Source organism: Lactuca virosa, chromosome 3, assembly GCF_052849685.1.
Source record: "Lactuca virosa cultivar CGN04683 chromosome 3, Lactuca_virosa_CGN04683_v6, whole genome shotgun sequence".
Classification (NCBI taxonomy): Eukaryota; Viridiplantae; Streptophyta; class Magnoliopsida; order Asterales; family Asteraceae; genus Lactuca; species Lactuca virosa.
This window is the reverse complement of record NC_136428.1, coordinates 229,403,045-229,425,643: the sequence shown is the minus strand read 5'-3', so window position 1 is coordinate 229,425,643 and position 22,599 is coordinate 229,403,045. Positions and strand designations below refer to the sequence as shown.

At 30.6% G+C, this 22,599-nt stretch overlaps 1 protein-coding gene across 11 annotated transcripts; it reads right to left on the bottom strand.

Annotated features, from left to right (window-relative positions):
• Positions 1 to 810: 810 nt before the first annotated feature.
• LOC145162860 (uncharacterized) lies at positions 811 to 5,091 on the bottom strand. 11 transcript variants are annotated; one of them, XM_079081858.1, is made up of 6 exons: positions 4,956 to 5,091; positions 4,696 to 4,801; positions 4,413 to 4,479; positions 4,035 to 4,062; positions 3,851 to 3,926; positions 811 to 1,262 (listed from the first exon to the last, which is right to left on the bottom strand). In XM_079081858.1, the coding sequence occupies exons 1-6, from the start codon at positions 4,978 to 4,980 to the stop codon at positions 1,184 to 1,186; spliced, it is 381 nt and encodes a 126-aa protein (XP_078937984.1). In that variant the 5' UTR covers positions 4,981 to 5,091; the 3' UTR covers positions 811 to 1,183. The 11 variants fall into 11 exon arrangements, 5 of the variants coding, with proteins under 5 accessions (XP_078937984.1, XP_078937985.1, XP_078937986.1 ...); XM_079081859.1 differs by lacking the exon at positions 811 to 1,262 and adding an exon at positions 3,162 to 3,381 and having other exon boundaries at positions 4,956 to 5,090; XM_079081860.1 differs by lacking the exon at positions 811 to 1,262 and adding an exon at positions 3,439 to 3,753 and having other exon boundaries at positions 4,956 to 5,090.
• Positions 5,092 to 22,599: the final 17,508 nt, after the last annotated feature.

Sequence of the window (22,599 nt, the reverse complement as noted above, 5' to 3'; positions counted from 1 at the left end):
AAACATTCAGAAAAACAAATCTTAAAAAAAAAATTAATAAAATACTTGCCATAATAAGCTTTTATAGAACCTTGTGATTAATCTTCTCTTGACTTAATTTTCAGATGCTTATGCTCGATGAAGATTTTAAGTCATATTGATTCTCAATTGGAGTGAAGGTTCAAATATCCTACTTTTCATAATGTATATAACTTTATTTCCTTCGATTTTATTTCATTATTGACGATTTTAAACAATCAAGGGACATAAGGTTAGGAGGTTCAGATGAAAACAAAAACCCATGTGAGAATTTGTGCCTCGTCGATCTAAATCATTGTGGAAATCATTTCTTGTGAGCTTAGGTGTGTCACTATTGCTTATAAGGTATACCCAATTATACCTTGTCACGGTCTCATTTTTGCTTAGATATCAAAATGACCAGGGACGATACATTCATTTCTTACATACTAGACAAACTGTCTTTTATGCCACCTATCCCTACCTAGATAAAAGCCAACCAAAAATGAAGACTTGCGATCCCATGATCCATCAAGAAAACAACGACATATCCTTACAAGAAAACCAAAGGAAAAACAAATATCTATCAACATCCAATCCTCAAAGACAAATCAACAAGAAAACAAATGGATTCAATAAAGATATACCAAACAAAAAAAAATATATTCTATATTTGGTATTTTCAAACAAACTTTCAACCAAATGGTTATTTCAAAACAAAAATCATAAAATCCCGCGATTTGTTTTAACCATTTTTCACAAAAGAATATATCTCAATCACTCAAGTCAAATACTCTTAAAAAGGTCTCAAATGTAGCAAATTCTCAATGCTAAAACAAAATATCTTTTTACAATAAATCGATATTGATCAACAAACAGGATACTATCAAAGAAGAAGCTGCAACAACAATGGATTCCCGGGATACTGTAGCCTTCATCACTGAAGAATCTTAGTTGCAAACTGCACTATGAAAATTGCTAAACCCCTCTACATGTATTTCCCGACGGAGAGAGAGTGAACTTTAATGGCATGAATGAAGAAACCCGCTGAGTAATGCTGAAACCAGTCTTATGTGATTGATTATCTAATAATGAGACTAAGTGACTTTACAGGAAAAGCATAGCTGAACACCTCCAATATGAGTGTGAGTCGTCAGAGAGAGATATCACTCATTTTTAGTGATCATTAACTTGTTCTGCTGCCAGAACAACCAAACACCCAAGTGAAGTGTGAGCTATACCTATGAGCGTTCATCTGAATCGACCTGTTAGACCACTTGTCGTCAGAAATAATGCTATAAAATCTAAGGAAATTTCTTTAGATACATATATGGCTACTCTTTGATAACCGAACTCGAGACTTTGATTCGGAAACAAATTTCTGAAAATCTTTTACATAAGATATGTTAAACCAAGTCAAAAACTTTCAAATCAATTACTATGGTTTTATATATATGTTATCTATTGACAAATCTTTTATCTCGAATCATCAAAAGTTAAACTGTCAATGTGATTATATCATACCTGTCCTTATTTCAGCAATGATCACATAGGGGGAAATTGTTGAAAAATGTCTTTGTATGTGACATTGTATGTAACCATCACTGAAATAAGACGAGCTGTATTTGTATTATCTAACAAATATTATCAGTTATTTCAGGTTGCATGAATGCGTGATCAAAACGGAAAATACAAAAACCAGCGAATGACGAAAACACATATGCATGACTAAACAGTTTCAACGATATATATATATATATATATATATATATATATATATATATATATATATATATATATGTGTGTGTGTGTGTGTGTATATATATATATATATATATATATATATATATATATATATATATTGGGTGGAAAGGTGAAAAGAAAAAGCAAAGGAATGATGAAGCAAACCCATGCCACGTTTTTCCTACTACAACTTGCAAGCTAGTTATTATTTCCCCACTTCTTTTCATCATTAAAGCTAGAAGAAGATATTTGTTCTCTCATATATGTATACGTGAGTTTGTGTGTGAGAGTGTGAGTGTTTTTTTTCCTTTGTAATATATCTCCATACATCTTACATCTCTCCCAACCAAGAACACCTCCAACCTTCACCACCTTATATCAAATTCCTTACAACCTCCAAATACCTTTCAAAACACCCTCAAAATAATCTCCAAACACCCTCCAAATACCCTCCTTAAACCTCCTCCAAAAACCCTTTCAAATCACCACAACCATCACCACCTTGCTGTTTTTCGACATCAGAATTTGCAAGTTAAGAAAAAATTCACCGAGCACAACTCAACAAGATAATACGGGAGAGATTTTCACCGCAAATTATTCAGGACCTTACCTACATCCAGGAAGTTTCCTCGATTTTTTTGACCACTGCAAACCCCAGAGAGACGCGAGAGAGAATTGGCTATCCAGAGAGATTTACTACGAAAATCTATATTCATAACCACCCAAAGCTCTTTCAACATCACCCTCTTTGTTACCTTATACCACCAAAACTACAACCTTATTCCACCTTCTACCACCCTCCAAATACCCACTTCAACCTCATCAAATCACCTTAAAAAAACCCATACCCACATACAAAAAACATTACCCGTGTATTTTGTATCGTTTTGTAAACAATTCATTGTTACATAAAAAGAACTTATTGTTACTTACCGGATTGAACTTTGAACAAATAGATACACAGTCTATTAAGATCCAGTCCAACCCTAAGCCTGTTAGTCATTTATTTGACTAACAACTTGACAAAACAGTCGTTCCACAAGTCCCGTTCTAACACCACCTACTATATATATATTTATATATTTTATTAACGCTTTATGTCATTTAAATACTTTCATTTATTTCATTTATAGCTTTCAGTCATTTATAGCTTTCCAGTATTTATTTATTCCGCACTTTTTATTTTTTTTTCCGCATCTTATCTCCTTAAATATATATATCTGTCACCCAGTAACTGGTATCCGAGCCTTTATTCGTGGTAATCAGATCGTATATTTTCAACAAAAACCTATTAAAAAAGGAAGTCTTTTTTTGATAAAAATATCACATTTGCAAATAAAATTAATTAGTTTAATTTTCCATACTAAAAGATTATAACCAACACCAATACACTAAAAACTCTTTGTTTTAATTAGCATCAGTATTGGTCACTTCCTATAAATGTCCACATGTATTTTGCCTTGAATGACACAACTTCCATCCAAGTAAACAAACAACTAAAAGGAAACACCCATATAAAAGTTTGATTCCCATATCAACGGCCACTAAAAACAACACAACAAAAAAAATCATAAACACAATATGTACACTTTTGTACCTTAATCATGATCCCACACCAGGACACGCACCAAAACACCTTCACTATATAAGAACGTAATGTGTTCAACAAATTATGTAAAAGAAATTGAGCAAACGACACATCAATTAACTCCATTACTACTAAAAGTATAAGTTGACATCATACATGTTAGCATAAAAAGCACCCATTTACATCATATATATTCCATCATCATTTGTAATTGTCAAGAAAAAAATGACCCCTATGACAAACAATTCTGGAATATATAAGAGGTAAACAGGTCAACGTCAAAATTAGAACACCTATTTTTAAATACATTTAGAGAACCTATATGAAGGGATTGACACAACAAATATTTAATCAATGATGCCCTGTAAACTTCCAGGAGTTATATACATCTATGAAAGACTATTTAGCAAGTTTAGCAAATAGATCTACAACACGAGCGAAGTGATGAAAAGAAAAAAGAAATTAAAAGATTTATAGGAAATTATATCATATGTTCCAAATTTACATACGAAGACTTCATACCTGCTAGTCCATACACGAAAGGGTAAAATACATGACAACATCCATGGAGATTTGCATGTCCCTCTGCATCCGACACCTATTGTGTGGCTTCAATTATTTTTCCAACAAATTAATTTTCTGAGTACTAAATAGTTTAAAACATTAAAAGTATGAATTGATTGAAGAAAAAGAATGGGATAAGTACCTCCACAGAACTTCGACTTGAGATCCACCTGAAAATTAAAGAAACATAAGTTAATTTCAAGTTTCAACATTATTCAATAGAATAAACTTAATTAAACCCATAACTGTTTAGAAACTTGAAATAGAACGATCAAAGATGTCAAAATATTTTTTTTCACAAGAGATAAATGTGTAGATCTTCCATCACAATCCATAATTTTTGCACAGAAGGAAACGAAAAACTCAATTTCATTGAAATCCCGAGAATATCCTTAAACCTGTTCTGCAGAGGTATGATCTCAATAGAACTAAGTGTTCAAAAAGGTGAATCACCATCAAAGTTAAGAAGAATACAAGAATCAGAAAAACAAACACAATAACTAAGAGTAATCCAGTTTACATGTTTCATTGATGAAGAATAATTTCCACCTTCCCAATCCCCCAATCTGTATTGTCGTATACGAAATCTGGAAAAGTGAAAACAGATTGTATGTGATTTAGAAGAAGGAAAAGAAAAAGAATGAGATGAAATCACAAACATCTTACCCTCTACCACTTTTTGTTACAAAAATCACAAAAACATAATTTTTTTTGTTAGTTTAAGTATTCTGAAAAAAAAACAAGAGATCAAAGTGATGATGTATAAATAAAAATAGAAATTAATACATACATAAAACCCTTACCTGATATTGGTCGATAAAACCTTATAGATAATTGATATTTTTGTGGTAGAGACATCAACAAATCCCCTTTCTTTTGAGTCGTGAAATGGTGGATGAGACGCCTGAACTTAATTGTAACAAACCTGTTAGCATATTCACCTATAAAAAATTAAAAACTAAATACAAAGATGTCATGCTGAATTTTCATCACGTATAATAAGTCTTTTGAAGGTTATTTTCAATTGTCAGGAGATTTCAACAACAAAAAGCAGAAATCATACTTGGGAGAGAGACCGAGATGTACATGAGGGAGTGTATTGAATTTAGTTCAATAAGCAATACAATTAAATATCTTAAATAATATTAAGATTGTCTAACAGAACTCCTCACACAACTCCAAAATTATCTGAAAGATTTAACTAATATATACTTATTTGAACTATTCTTCTACGAGCAGTTGACTGAGTTTTGCCAGCAAATGATTTTAAGTTATTCTTAGTTTCTCATGCATTAGATTTTTGTACATTGTGTTTAACCTTTTGTATGAACTAAAATTATAATATTATTATATTAGTGGGTTGTTGTACCTTAAGCTTAAACATTTGGACGTCTTAAAAAAATAATATTATTATATTCAATTTATTTTTAGAAATAGTTAGATTTCTTTTATAAGATAGTAAAGATATGTATTTAATTACCTTATGCTTATACATATACTTATTCTTATGCATATACATATACTTATTCATATGCATATGCATATACTTATGAATATGCATATGTTATATTATACATATGTATATGGTTATTCATATGCATATAAATATGCATATGTCATATACTTATTCTTATATGCATATACATACACATAATCATATGTATTTAATTTCCTTATAAATATAATAATTCTTATGCATATGCAATTACTTATTTTTATATATGTGTGTATGTATATGCATATACTTATTCCTATGCATATTCAAATGCATAAATCCACATGCTTATTAACATGAATATGAAAATACATATGTCATATACTTGTCATATACATATATCCATATAAATGTATACAAATGCATATGATCCATATGCATATTCATATTAATATACATATATACATATAACTGTATACAAAGATTTGTCTATATATATATATATATATATATATATATATATATATATATATATATATATATATATATATATATATAAGTATTAATATGCATACGCATGCGCATACGCATATGCATATATACTTATTCATATGCATATTGATCCAAGGAGAACTAATTTGGGGGAGTGAACTAATGAAGTTTTTATCTACACGCAATTTTGGTACCAAATTTCACATTTGCATTGGGTATGACATATTTAAAAGAATTGCAATATATATATATATATATATATATATATATATATATATATATATATATATATATATATATACTAATTCTTATGCATATGGAAATGCATATGCATATAGTTATTCATATGTATATGAGTATACTTATTCATATGCATATGTATATGAATAAACAACAACAACAACAACAAAAATTAACCTAAAACTACACCATAAAAACAAGCACAACGTCACAAAACTGCATCAACAACAAAAAACAACAACAAGAGCAAAAAAAAAAAGCAACGTTTAACAAAAAAAATACCACACAAATAACCAAATAAAACAATAGAAAAAAAACCAAATTAACCTAAAACTACACCTTAAAATCAGCCACAACATAAAAGGAAAACTCCATCAACAGCATAAAACAGCATCTTAAAAACAACAACAACAAAACAACAATAGCAGAAAAACAGCACCATAGAAACAACAACAGCAGCAAAAAACAGCAATAACAACAAAAAAATAACAACTTAACCCAGAAAACAACAAAAATCAACAAAAAAAATTACAGTTTTAAACATTTTAAATATACTTACTTCTCATGTAAATTCCTCATCCTCAACAATTATGAAAATGATATTCATGAAAAAAGATATAAGTAGAAGTAATATTGTTTCTCATCCTTAACAATTGTGAAAAGGACATTGAAGCAAAATTTTGCTGCAAAATCCAATTTTCCTTTCTTCACCAAAATTATTGCAGGCCCGTATCTTTTGATTGGTTTCCGATGTAATGAATCTTTACATAATTACTGAAATGCCCTCATGACTTATCCACCACTACCTTCTGTTATCCAAAAGCTTTGTTACCATGTACACACAACACATGTCCAAATTGAAAACCGAGAACCATTCAACTAATACTAGTGACATTTTGGTCATTTTACACACCGAAACCTCTCAGCCTTCTTTCGAATCGTGTATCCAGCTTGCGAAAAGAAAGAAACTGGATGAAATGATAACTACATTGAATTACTCATGAAACTTAAATCTACAAAGAGATTTTTTCAATTAAAGGAAAAACTCTATCTCTGAAAACTAAAAAACAGATAGGAAAAAAGCAATGCATCAATCAAATGCATCGGTTTTTCTTTCTTGTCAAAACTAAAAACAACATAATTCATCTAATCACGTAATGGATTCTAATTTTGAAGGTAACTGTGAAACAAATAAGGAAAAAAACAATGCATCAATCAAATGCATATTTTTTTAAATTTTATTTACTTCAAATTAATAAGTTATTTAGTTTCTGTAATCAAACAATAATTTAGTAATTAGTTTGTTGGTTTTTTCCTTTAATTGAGAGGAACATAAGAAATTCATCAGAAAAAACAATCCATTCAAGGTATGATTTTGCATAAACTCATATTGGTTCGCTGGTTAGCTGCTTCAATGGAGTTCACCATTGATCCCACCTATATATATATATATATATATATATATATATATATATATATATATATATATATATATATATATATATATATATATATATATAAGGTCGTAGAATTCGCTACTCGGTGCCTGTTCGGCCGACTACCGAGTAGTGAGTACTCGGGGAGTACTCGGATTTGGTTATTCATGTACAAATATTTTTAGGGAAATTATATATGTCAAAATCATAAGTTGATTGGAATATATAACAAAATTAGATACATGTGAATACACAAAAACTGAAAAATACACAATGGTCTCAGTTCGTGAATAATTACTGAAAATTTAAGATATATATAACTTCACATTGTGAATTCATAACTTATGATTTAAGATATATATGTCTTTTTTTGAAATTTTAAATTTATTCTTTATCCAAAGAAAAAAATCAAAATATTTAAATTCATAACTTCACATTGTGAATTCTAAAAAATAAATTATTTATTTTCTGGATTTACTGTGTGAATTCAGATTTATATTGTGAATCTGCATATATTCACACTGTGAATTTGATAAAAAAAAATTCATCAAATTTGATATCATTGAAAAAAATGATATATATATATATATATATATATATATATATATATATATATATATATATATATACATACATATATATATATATATATACATACATATATATATATATATATATATATATATATATATATATATATATATATATATATATATATATATATATATAGAGGTGGGTTCAATTGAGAAAATAAAAAGGTTGAGAATGGGGGAATTATTCTCAGCCACTCATTTAATCTAAACATAAAAAGACACGCTGACAAACTTGTAAATATGATAATAATCTTCAATCTCAAATACGTAACTGTATAGAAATAGATAACAGTTCAAAGCTATTTCTAATCGATCGTTTATCATCCAAATTTCTCCTCCAACCTTCAACAATCATCCAGATTTCTTCAATTAAACCATCATCAACATCATCCAGTGTTAATCAATCATCGATCTTCGTCAATAACATGTTTATCAACACGATTCAACAGTTAACAACAAAAATTCGTTTTTTGTTCTTTTAATCCAACCTTCAATTCTGCTTGAATACGATCAGATCTTCAACATCTACGATTAATTATACTCCCAACGTCATTAGATCAACATCATCGATAATCAACAAAAAAATCCACTTCATATCATTCATTCAACATCGATTATCAAATAAAACTTCAAAATTGAGGTTAGAAAAGGATCAAATCGTTTTTTTTTTGAAAAATTTAATATAATTCTCTATTTATCTACTATTTTGAAAGATTTAAATAGTTAAAGTATCATGTTTTTAACATTTTTAAAAAAGTTAAATTGTATGTACTCCAACTGTTTGATGAAATGGATAAACTAAATTACCACGTTATATTCATATATGAATATGTTTTCTCACATGAATCAATATATGATTATTAAAAAAAAAAAAAATATATGCAAGTCTATATGTTATTCATATGTGAATAACATATAAAAATTATATATATTTGTGAAAATACCTTGTAATATTGATATGTGAATATACTGTATAATATTCATAAGTGAATATATCATCTAATATTCACAAGTGAATATACTATGTAATATTCACATGTGATATACCATGTAATACTATGTAATATTCAGATATGAAAATATTATCTAATATTCATAAGTGAATATACCATCTAATATTCACAAGTGAATATAATATGTAATATTCACAAGTGAATGCATTGTTTAATTTTTAAATATGAATATACTATGTTTATTATATGTTATATTCATATATGAATGATACTTAAATTGTAAAAAAAATTAATCATAGTTTTTATTAATAAGTGAATAATGAATGTACTGTAGTAAAAACCTGATTCATTTTTATTCACTTACGAATAACGATAACTGAAAATATAAAAAAAATAAATTTTTTATTTTATCTTAAAACTATATCAATATGGATGTCTATTTGTAGATAATAAAAAATCATGAACTTTGGTATATTTAAAATCATTTTTCGATAAAAATAGCTTCTTAAAATTAAAAATAAACAAAAAAACTATGTTTTTGTATATATTAAGGTAATGCTTAGCATAGTTTAAGGAAAAATGTTTTGTTGGAAAACACATGTCTATTACTTTCTAATTTCCGCTGGTACGACGGAGGATTTTGTGGCAAAAATAAATGAGTGGCTGAGAATCCATTCTCAATCTTTTTTTTTCAATTGAACCCTTTTATATATATATATATATATATATATATATATATATATATATATATATATATATATATATATATATATAAAGCTGGATTTTTGTTTTATAATAAAAAGTATGTGATTAGTTTAATATTATTTAGTGTAATTAAATATTAAATAATAGTTAAATAATAGTTAATGTAATAAAGTATGTTGGGGCATTCCTGTAAAAGAAAAAGACAGTTGCACGGGGATTCCATTTCCACGTACCCACACGTGCAATCAATCATCCATTTGGTATTCTCATCATTTACGCTACCGTTGTGTTAATATTTTTTTTTCATGTATCTCCAAACTTGACAAAATCTCAATATTGACATGTTTCACATCATAAATCCATCACCATACTCTTTCAATCTCTTGCAACTTTATAAAAGAAGTAAGATCATACTAGAAAAATGTTGTCATGATATACCACCAATATGTTGTTCGATTAAGTTATTGTTATTTTTATGTATTTAGTTATTGGATTTTAAAAGTCCATCTCATATATGTCATTTGCTAAAAATATTATTTGACTTTATTCATTTTGTTCGTTAAAATTTATTTAATAATATAAAGTTATATTTCCTTAGTTTTGAAGTGATATTCTTTATAAATAAGTTAGTATTGTTTTACTAAGCAAAAGGAAATTTTATATAAGTTAGATAAATTAAAAAGTATGTTGATATTTTTATACTTTGTTTATTTACTAGTTAGTTCGTCAATATATTACGATTAAAATGAATAGTTACCTTTCATTTTATATTGTTTAAAGTCTTATGTTTTAAGGTTTATAATTTTTATATCATAAACTTTAAATATTAATTTTAGAGATATGGTTTGTAATTTTTTTTAATAATACACTTCTTTGACATTAAATTTGCCCCATAGTATGAATATGAATAGAACGGATGCAATTTCTGTCATATTTGTAAATGAAATCTTTAATAACCAAGTCTTGAATCTTACTAGCAAGTTCAAAATTTGTTATTAGATAACAACGAATGTTAACTTTATGTTATTTATTATAAGTATCATGTTTTTAGTATTGATAAATTTATAAAAAAAAGAAAAAAGAAAAAATATACTTTATATAATTTAAGGAATTGTTTAATCAATTTTTTTGCCCATTCATTTATGACCACTCCCTTTAATTACATTATCAATTGTTAGATAGGCATTTGATTAGCATGACATCGATAGGTCTAATCTTATTTGAATTTTTGGTCTTTTTATAGAGGGTGGTTGGAGAAAGGCAAACCCGACAGGATAGGTTAAAGATTGATTTCAATATCATATTTGTTTCACTTATTTGATTTTTACTTCTCATATTTTGACATGTAAGTGTTAATTAGATGGAAACCATTTAACCTAAAATCCATGGATTATAATTTGTGAAATTCAAGATATCAAAAACGTTTGAACTCTAATGATAATGATTTATGACACCCTAGATATCATACCAAATATTAAAACTCTGAATCATTTAAAAAACATTCATAGTGTAAATAAACAAAAGTACAAAAATAGAAGTATGTAAAGTGTAAATATAAAAAACTTAAAGGCAAAAAACAGAAGAATACAAAAGATAGGCCCTCGTGCAACTCTGGAACATTGGACTGTAGTACTAAATGAACATTGTTTTTGATATAGTACATGAACATCCCTCCACCATAATAATGCAAGTACTTCTTTTTCCTTTTAATAAATGAACCAAACATTTAGTGGCCTCTATTGTTTCGTGTAGCTAAACATTCCCCCCTCTCTTCCTATTCTTTACATTAACCGACTGACACCTAAAACGTCTTTTTGTTGTCGATATAATCATCTGATTGTCGAAAAAACAAATAACGGGTCTTTGTGACAACTCCAAACAATAATACAAGGGCCCGGTGTTGATTTGTAACGGGGTTGGCCTGATTATGTCAAATTGATTAGAATTCTGATATACGGAGGAGCTATGTAATATCTGTTGTGTTTCAGAAAATTTATAAATAAAAACGATATATTGAAAGAGAATGATGTGATGTATAATTATCTCGAGATCCCATTCAATTATTGTGATTCCGGTTCCGTGCACTTGCTTCTTGGTTGCATCCCCACACCCTAATCGATTGAGTCAATAATTTATATAATGAACCCATATTCTTTTTGTTGGTTTTCTCAGTACACCCCTTAACAAAAGCACATTCGTATATGGCATTCATTTGCTTTGAATATAAAGATGTTGGTTGAAAAAAATGTTGTACAAAGGATTAGATGTGTTGCAAGTTTGATTATTACGATTTTGAATTTGCAATAACAAGTTTTTGTATCAATCAGCATATTTGTCATGGTTTGGAACTTTTAGGACTAAAATAGTTAGATTCTAAAAAAGTTATATTAGGTAAATATCAAATTATCTAAAAATCATTTACTTTCGAAAACTAATTGAACAAAGAGTAAATGTTTTTTTTTATCTAAATTTTGGACATAACATAATCAAAACTGTTGTGGAGTATTAGGGTGATGGTGGAAAACCGGATTCCCTGTGGATCGTGTAAGTTCACTTTTCGAACTGATATTTCACTGGGTTACAGGAAATCCAGTCTTTGATAATCCAAAAAGACACGTGTGTATCTAGGCACAGAAACACAAGTCAAATTGCCATAGAGTTATATGCTTGTTTTTTAAGGAGAGCTGGGAAGTGTTCTATCTATCTACGATTCAAAAGAGGAGTCGTATATATACGTGACAAATTAAAGTTTAATCTTCTAAATTAGTTAGACAAATCTCAAAATTAATGGCTTAATCAATGGTTACCAAAACTGACAAAAATTTTCAATTATACCATAATCACCCACTAAATTTCGGATTTTTCGTAATGAAATTTGGGACCACCGCCCGGGGCTCTGCCCCTTGGACCCCATTAGGGGCGTTGCCCCTAGGACCCTGCAAGGGGTCCCGACCCCCTTGACCCCCCGTCTTTCTATCGTACCGGTTAATAATTTGATCTTATATATGTATGCACTCCACACTCCGTATTCACCAAACATATAATATAGAGTACAAAAGATAAACCTCTTAGCTCACACGTCAGTTACCATTACACAAAAAGTCAGGTGACACTAAAATCAGCAATAAAAACTAATTTTAAATAAAATAGTTTATTTGGTAAACTTGGCAAATCTAAAATTGGTTTTAGATTAAAACTTCCTTCGCAAATGATTTTAACGAAATACATTTTATATTAATTCTTTTTCAAACAATTTTGTGTTTGACGAATTTTGTTGTATGCATGTAATATATTCACATAATATTTTTTTTATAAAATAAAGAGTATATATAATTTGAAACATGGTTCAAAGTGAAATATGGTCATTAATTTGTTGGAACAACTTATAAGTGTAATTTTACGTATGATAAGACCTAGTCATATTACAACCTCAATACGAATTTTGTAGCTTGGTAAGACCTAAGCAAAAATTTACACTTTCAATGTTTAAGCAACACTTTGAAATCCTTGTGGAAAGTGCAATCGATAATTGTTCCAAGTTTGAACAAGCATCCATAATTCCTCCGGGTATTGATCAAGGGATGAAACTAGACGAAGATTAGTGGTTTGAATCTTCATCATCAGTTGTGAGACTTCTTCATCATTAGTAGTTTTTGGATCAATATTGTGATGAGAAGTAGCTATTGTAGAGAATTTTGAAGAAATTTAGAAACGATGAACAACTAGGGTTTTTTTATGTTTGATCAGAGAGCATAAAGTTAGATAAGGAAATCAACATCTTCCTTTTATAACCGCTGTTATTTTTGAATTTGAACCGGTACCCAATAAGAAAAAGCCACGTATTGTGTTGGTTACTTAACCGACACCGTAAAATTCGCCACGTCCTAAAAGTGATCATCACGTTCTCCTTGATTCCCGTGAAAATCTTAAACCTTCACTTCCATCGGATCTTTTGTTGTTCCCAATTGGATAAGAACCTTCACTAGCTTCGTTCCTTAAACAAGTACGTCATGTGATTCGACACCAAGGTAAGACCAATCCTTCAGCATGGAGGTTGGGCTCATTCGCTTTTGGGATTTGGAAGCGAAATCATATGCCGGGCTTTGCAAAAATCTAAGTTTCAAGTTGGTAAGACTCAAAACTTCAAGGACTTTAGTGTTTTTGTGTGCCAAAGAATGACATAGAAGCGAATAAAACAAAATGTGGATTTTGTGATATCAAATATCATTTTATACGAAAGCAAAATGATCCCGGGCAAAGATCTCTTCATTCGACTTCAAGAGAGATGAAGAATTGCTTATGTGGTATCTTGTGAATTACAATCGAATTTTTAGTGACAAAAGTTCAAAAAAGATATTTCATACGGAAATCTCATTCCAAAAAAATATTAAATTACTGGATATTTTTGGGCAAAAACGTCTTGGTGTTATAACATTTTATCAGGATCACTCAATTCGAATGGAATGATATTTTGAATATCGAAATGGTATAAGGAAACAATTGTTTCATGAAAATCTTGAACAATATTGTTCACCGTCAATTCTTTGATAGTTAGGTTCGTTGGGTTTCATCATCATCACCGAAGAATGACTCAAGATCATAACCACAAAATTTTGACATATCTACATTCTGGTAGGTTTCGACCAGAGATATTGAGGATATGTAGTGTAGTGTGTGACCGTGAAAGAAACTTTGATGAAAAAGATTTGGTGAAAGAACTCATTGTACCTCTGCTAAAAATTTGGACCAAACAGAAAACTCTTGACTCATCATGAGAAGAGTAAGGTAGCTCATCGAATAATGTTAATACAACCTGATTGTGAAGAAACTTTCGAGTGAAAGATTTCATTAAGGCTTCGAACACATAGAGTCTTTGAGGCTTAGAGGACAACATGCACCAGCATGCTTCTAGGTACACTTAACTAGTACAAAATTTCGAGTAATACATGTTCCCTTGATGAATATGTTCATTTGGCATGTGAAATAACATCATGCTGTTACAATGAGACTTCAACGACAATATTTTTGGATTTTTGAATTTATCAAAGAAAAACAAATTTAAGAAAGTCTTTTTGAATTTTTGGTTTTTGAAAAAATAGAAACAAAATAAGAAAATCTTATTGGATTTTGGATTTTTGAAAAAAATAAAAACAAAAATAAGAAATTCTTTTTGGATTTTTTATTTTTGAAAAAAATAGCAAAAGTAAATAAATAAATGAACTTAAAAATATTACCTAGATGCGTTCGACTCATGGTTTAGCAGTCATCAAATATAAGTTGAGCATCGAAAGCCTCTCAACAGACGCGAATTAGAATCCTGCACTGAACGATGTAGAACGAAGTCGAATCCGAAGCCTGTCGAACACTGAACATGAACAGTAACCTCTAAACAGAACACCAACATTCGAAATTGAGTTAAAAACACACGAAAGAAATACCAACTAATCGAAAGTAACAATAACCATCGAAAAGTAAGATAAAACTTATGTTCGAATCAGATTTAATCAGACTGAGGAACTGAACATGCTTCCATCATAACCAGATCATTCAAAATCCTTAAGAATGATTTTTCATATAAAGGTTTTGTGAAAATTTCAGCTAGTTGTTTTGTTGTTTTGACAAAATGGACATCTATATTTCCATCTTCAACATGGTCTTTGACAAAATGATATCGAAGAACAATATGTTTTGATTTCGAGTGTTGGACTGGATTGTGACAAATTCGAATTGTGCTTTGAGAATCGCAATACAAAGGTATTTTGTTCATGTTGATTGCATAGTCTCGCAATTGGCTTTGAATCCAAATCACTTGCGATGTGCATGCATCAACAACGACATACTCTGCCTCAACAGTCAAAATAGAAACACAAGTTTGCTTTTTCGATTTCCAGCTCACAAATTTCCCATCCAATAGTTGACACCCTCCATTTGTGCTCTTTCGGTCCATTTGACATCCTCCCAGGTCTGCATCAGAAAATGCTTGGATAAAAAATCATGTCTTCGAAGGATACCATAATCCTAATGAAACTGTTCCTTTAAGGTATCGAAAGATATTCTTTACTGCAGAAAGATGGGGTTCTCTTGGATTCGGTTGGTACCTGGCACAGTTACATACAACAAACATAATATCAGGTCGACTTGCAGTTAAATACAAAAGCGAACCGATCATGCTTCTATATGTCGTTAAATCCACAACAGGCTTATGCAACGAAAAACTTAAGCGCGTGCCAACTGCCATATGTACTTTGACTTTCGTGTTATTCGTCATGCCAAACCTTTCAAGAAGATTTCAAGTATATTTCTCTTGATTGATAAAAAATTTCTTCCCTGCTTTGACGAATATGCAAACCCAAAATGTTATTGATTTTACCCATCATACTCATTTCAAATTTACTTTTCATGAGTTCCTCAAATTCCTAAGACAATAAAGGATCGGTCGAACCAAAGATAATGTCATCAACATAAATTTGTGTAGAGGTCGAATTTAGTTGTGAGGTGTCGAATCTTTTTGATAGCTTCGTTAGTTTGTAAACTTATTACAAGGGCATCTTAATGTACGAAGTCTAGTGTTTTAGTCCCTTGTATTTTTTGTTCACTTTCATCTTTCCTATAAATAGGGAAGTGTACTAGAGTAGATAAGGACTTTTACTTTTTGCTCATTCGTGTAAACTTGTCTAAACTCTCTGTACTCGTTGAAAGCTAATTTGAGCCAAACAGATTATATTTACCTTTTGTGTTCATCAATCATACTTTACTCTGATCTAGATATTCAATCTCGATTTCATTGGAACTACATTTGGTATCAGAGCAGGATTCATACATAATTGATATGTTTTTCTGAATTTCCGCAAAAGTTTTGAGTCTCGTTCTAGATTTCAATTTTCCTCTCTTTTGCATCAGAAATTTATTCTAGATCTACGGTTGTGAGTCGATTCTGCGTTCTAGTTGCTAATTCGAGTGTTCGATTGGTGATTATCAAGAGTTTTATCTGTTTAATTTTGTTCAAATTCAAGGTTTTCTCAAATTCTGTCCGTACGTTAATGGCGAACTTCAACATGAACACGATGACATCTTATTCTCATCTCCTTGGTTCATCTACTAAAATTACGATGCTGATACCCGAGTATTATGATCAGTGGGCTGATCGGATGGAAGATTACTTGAATGGAATCAATGAAGAGTTATGAAAGTGTATTACCGGTGATGTTCATCCACCTCCTGCTGTTCAGAATATTGGAACTTCTTCCAATAATCAAAATGTTCAAGAGATTGCTGAAAAATTGGTGAAGAATGTGAAGAATTGCATGAGAGAACTCAGAGGTGCTCTACCTCATGTTGTTTACAATTATGTTCGTAGTTGTAAAACTGCTAAAAAAATATGGAACACTTGGAAGGAAAAGTTTCAAGGGAATGAAAAGACAAAAATCAATTCAGTGAAAAATTGTCTGGTTGAATTAAGAGAATTCAAACAAAAAGATGGTGAATCTATCGAATTGTACTACGATCGTCTGAATGAGCTAATTTAGAAGTGCATTCGATATGGAATCCTCAGGTCAACTATGGAGTTCAATCTGACGTTTGTTATGGGACTTCGCAAGGAATGGCGAAATGTGAGATTAATCGTAAAGACTCACAAAGTTTTAATAACTTTTCTTTGAATGACTTGTACAATCTGTTGAAAACTCATGAATCCGAAATTAATGAAATTGCTGAAGAAACGAAGATTAGTCTGGGAGGTCCACTAGCTTTGGTTTTGAAAGTAGTTGGAAGGGAAGTAGAGAAAGAAGCTAATGAGAAGGAAGGTTTGGATGATGAGGGGTTGATTGTAAATTCCGATGATGAGGCTGTTGCATTTTACTCTAACAACCGAGTAAAGAAATTCTTTAAGAAGCCATTCAATTCAAGGTCGAAAAATAATGAAGTAAAAGGAAGTGTTGTTGGGAAAACTGGAAGTGATGAGAAAAAGGAAGAAAATAAGGAAGTTCGTGATAAAGAGGAAAATAAAGAGAAAAAGCTTAAAGGCGATGCTGAATTTGATTGTCATTATTGTAATGGCGCAAATCATATGGCCTCTGATTGCATGCTTCGTAAGCGTGATGAGAAGAAGAACAAAGTGAAAGATGAAGCTTATTACGTGGAAAGGCTGGAAGAAGTTCGTGTAAAAGCAAAGGGTTTTTCATTGGTGGCCAAGGGGGTAGACGAAGAAGATGGAACATATCAAAGTTGGTCTTCAGGTTCGGACGACGAAGAGATGTGAAACCCTACACACGAGGCGATGTTTGATGTGTATGAGGAAGGAGAGGAAGAAAAGATAACCGGCAAGTGCTTTATGACCACATCTTCTCATAAATCTCCAATGACTTCTCAGGTACGTTCTCTCTTACAATCTGTTAATATTCCTTCAAGTGCATATGATTCGATTTTGTCTGAGTTTGATGCAGCAGTTAATTATGTTAATGTTTACTTATTTCTGCTAGTAATGAGGCTAAGAAGTCAAATACTCAACTTTTAGAAATCCAGAAGGTGCTAGATTCGAAGAAAATAAAAATCGAATACTTAGATATGTAAATAACAAATTTGATGTGCGATAGGGATAGTCTTAATGCAGATGTTAAGCTTTTGTTAAAACAATGAAATATCTATTGTAACTCTACAAAAAGATTATATGGAATATTGACAGCTTTGTATCATTCTTCGGACATTAGCAAAGAACAACATAGGAAACTCTTGCCCTTTTTAGCATACGAAAGGGATAAAATTGATTATATTTCCTATGATTGTGAACAAACAATTGCTGATTTTGATAAAGTTCCAGATAAAAGATATGCATATGGAATAGTAAAAATTGATGAATATTTGAATGCAAATGAATTAGTTGATATTGTAAATGATACCTTGACCAAAGATGAACAAATTAAGATTTTGAAAAGAACTGAGAATTCGAAAACTGATCTTCAAAACAATTACGTTCATATTGAAGATGATTCTGACAATATTAGTGAAATTGAAGAGGATGAAGTAATTGATTGTTCTCAGTTGTCTATCATTAATGTTACTTCAATGGTTAAAGGCAAAGAAAAATGTAAGGATTCAGAGGTTAAAATTGACAATGATCAACCTTCAACTTCGAAAGTTGTTGATCATGACCATGTAACTGTCGAAAATAGTCAAATAGATAGTGACGATGATGAAGAAATGTCAACAGAGACGAATGCTCGAAAAATTTCGAAAGAAAATATCATACCTCGCATAGTTCAAGATCAAGTGTATGAAGAGACAAAGGAATTCGACAAAGTCATGAAAGAAAAAGGTTCTCACTATCTTGAACCCAATTTTGCGGTTTATCCAAACTTCAAATGTTCGGATGATGTTGTTTTTCCAAACCAAGTTTTTGTTACAAAGGGTAATGGAGAAAGTGTAAAACCCGCAATAAACAAACTCGTTGAAGAGGATAATAAGAAAGCTTCAAAGGAAGGATTCTTTTCGAATCAAAGTACCCTCGAAAACAACCTTACCAAAAATTCTTACACCTTTCAACGTCAAAAACCAAGTCGAACCTGGAATGTTAAAACTGACAAAACTCAAGATGAAAAACCAACAAATGTCAAATTTACTGAAAAATCAAAACAAGTTTGGGTTGAAAAATCTTAAAAATCAAATGAAGTTTCAAAGAAGAATGAAGTTATCTCTCAAAGTGTCAAAATCAATTCTCAAGCTTTTAAAGATCAAGTTGACAAGGTTTCAAAAGAAAGCAAAATTTCAAAAAGACAAGCACGAAAGAAATTTTTTTGGCATAACATTGAGTCACGAAAGAAACAAGATGTTTTGCTTAACAAATCTTCTGAAAAGAAAGTGTCTAACTATGTTCAGACTTCTTTTGAAAAGAAACCAGTAAATAAGCCAAATCCCACAAAATCTTCAAAGAATTCATCTTCTCCAACATCTCAAAAATATTATTTTATAAACAAGGAGCATGTTTCAAAATCAACTTCAAATTCTAATGTTCAAACATCTTATCATGAGAATTATGTGCAAAATAAACAATCAAAGAGTTTTCATAAGAATTCATCCAATCAAAGGTTTTCAACAAATAATTTTCAAGGAAGTGATTTTCATTCAAATGAACAAAAGAATTATCATCAAGTGTCACATCCAAATCAGTTCTTGAACTCTCAAAAGGTTTTTCAAAGAAATAGTGTTGGTTATCAAAATCGTTTCAAAATCGTTATACTCCTCATGTTACAACACGAAAACCAACAAGACACTATGAGAAGTTACATGTTCATGGACGAAAATTCGAATCTTACAAGCCTGATCAAACTCCTTTTCCAAATCCACCCTCGAAACAATCAGTAAATTCTTCATTTGTTAAAGGGAAAACAAATGTGAAGAATATCAATCATTGGTTGGAAGGTAAAGGAAAGAAATTTCAATCGTCGAAATTTTCTCAAGAAATGATCAAGGAGGAGTATGAGAAGTATTTGAATGAATCATCGAAAGGAAGTTCATCTTCACAAGAGTCGAATATTTCTATCAAACAATGGAATGCTCTTCCAAAGGCAAAGGTTATTGAGAAACAAACTGAGAAGAAAAAGGAAAAAGTCAATGAAGATTCTATACCTATGAATACTTACTTTTCCGTGCCTTTAACTAACGAAGTTGACTTAGTTGATAGTCTCAAGTCTAAAGTTCATAAATGGATCAAAGGATCTTCGTTTCACAATATCTTTCAAACTAATCACCAAGGACCCAAACAACCTTGGGGACCTAAATTCTTTCATTAATTGCAGGTCATGAGTGGCGAGCAATATGATGACAAATGATATATTGATAGTGGTTGCTCACGTCACATGACTGGACAAAAGGAGAATCTTCGTGATTATATGACTTTGGAAAATGCTGGAGTAGTCAAATTTGGCAACAACAACAAATGCCATGTACGAGGATACGACAAGGTCACAAATGGAAATTTCACAGTCAACAGAGTTGCATATGTCGAAGGTCTTCAACATAACTTGATAAGTGTTTCGCAACTAGTTGTGGGCACTGGCAATCAAGTGGTGTTTAACGAAGAAGGCAGTGTAATTTCGAACATTGAAACAAAGGAAGTCTTACTCAAATCCAAACGAAAAGGAGACATGTTTACTCTTGACATCAATCCAATTGTTGGGATTCCCTCAGTTTGCTTACTTTCAAAAGCTTCGTCTGACATTAGCTGGCTTTGGCATAGACGTTTGTCACATTTGAATTTTCGAAATTTAAATAAATTGGTGGTACAAGATCTGGTAAGAGGTTTACGTATGTTAAAATTTTATAATGATACTTTATGTGCAGCTTGCGAACAAGGAAAGCAACACAGACAAGGTCATCCTATTGTGATTGATTCGAAGATTGTTGAGCCTCTTGAATTACTTCACATTGATTTATGTGGACTATCAACTGTTGAGACTCTCAACAAAAAGAGATACATATTAGTCATTGTTGATGATTTTTAAAGATTTACATGAGTATATTTTCTAAGACTCAAGTCCGAAACTGCTCAAACAATGATCGACTTCATCAAACACATTGAACTAAGCTTGAAGAAAAAGGTTCGAAAGATAAAGAGTGACAATGGCTCTGAATTTAAGAACACTGTTCTTGATTCATTTTTAACAGACAAAGGAATTTCGCATAATTTCTCCTCACCTTACACTCCTCAACAGAATGATGTTGTAGAAAGACGAAATCGTTCACTTTGTGAATTTGCACGAACAATGCTCACATATGCGAATCTTCCTCAATACTTATGGGCTGAAGCAGTGTCTACTGCATGTTTTACTCAAAATCGATCCTTTATTTATCGTCGTTTTAACATCACTCCTTATGAAATTATCAACAACCGTAAACCAAATGTTAAATTTTTCCATGTTTTTGGTTGTAGGTGCTTTATTGTGAATATCAAGAATCCTCTTTCAAAGTTTCAACCAAAAGCTGACGAAGGGATATTTTTTGGGATATTCACACTATTTCATTGCTTGCAGGGTGTTAAACAAATGAACCAGAAAAATCGAAGAAACATTTAATCTCACTTTTGATGATTATTATGTTAGACAAGTTGATAAAATCTTTGCACAACAACCAATTATGAATGAATCAAATAATGAATCTCAATCTTTGAATTCGTTAGATTTTGATTATGATTTGATTTTTGGCGTTCCAGATCGTGCCATTGATGATGAAGTTAATGCAGATGATAATTGTGTGCCTGAAGCATCGAAACATTCTGATGATTCCACTCTTACACAGGATAATAATGATTTGTTGTCATCAACCAATTCTTTCACAAATAACGAAAGTCTGCCAGAAAAGACGAATAATCGAGTTGAGGGGGAGCATACTTTCGATGGGGAGAGAGAAAGAATGAATGTTGATGTTGAGGGGGAGCATGAAAATATTAATTCAATTGATGAGGGGGATCAAGTTGGAAATAATAAAAATATTTCGAATGATCAAACAAATGTTTTTCATGATATTAATGATAATTTTTCGAATACAGGTGAAGGATCTGAAACTGAAGAAATGTTCGAAGATGCACCATTGGACTTTTATCATTCATATCCTCCAATGGATAGATGGATTAAAAGTCATCCTAAAGAAAAAGTTTTAGGAGATCCACATGAATGAGTGCTAACAAGAGCTCAATTACGTGCAAAGAATGAGGTACTTAATGTAAATCAAGAGTTTTGCATGTTCAATGTTTTTATTTCGAAAATTGAACATAAAATAGTCATGATTGGTATGGAAGATCCTGATTGGATTGTTTCTATGTAATCTGAATTGGGTGAATTTGAACGAAATAAAGTTTGGTGTC

Excerpts from the sequence above, each read along its gene's own strand:
- LOC145162860 (XM_079081857.1), bottom strand. The coding sequence starts at position 4,980 with ATGTACATCTCGGTCTCTCTCCCAA. Across the intron at positions 4,480-4,695 it reads GTTTTATCGACCAATATCAG|ATTTCGTATACGACAATACA; the intron begins GTAAGGGTTTTA and ends TCACTTTTCCAG. Across the intron at positions 4,063-4,412 it reads ATTCTTCATCAATGAAACAT|GTGGATCTCAAGTCGAAGTT; the intron begins GTAAACTGGATT and ends TTTAATTTTCAG.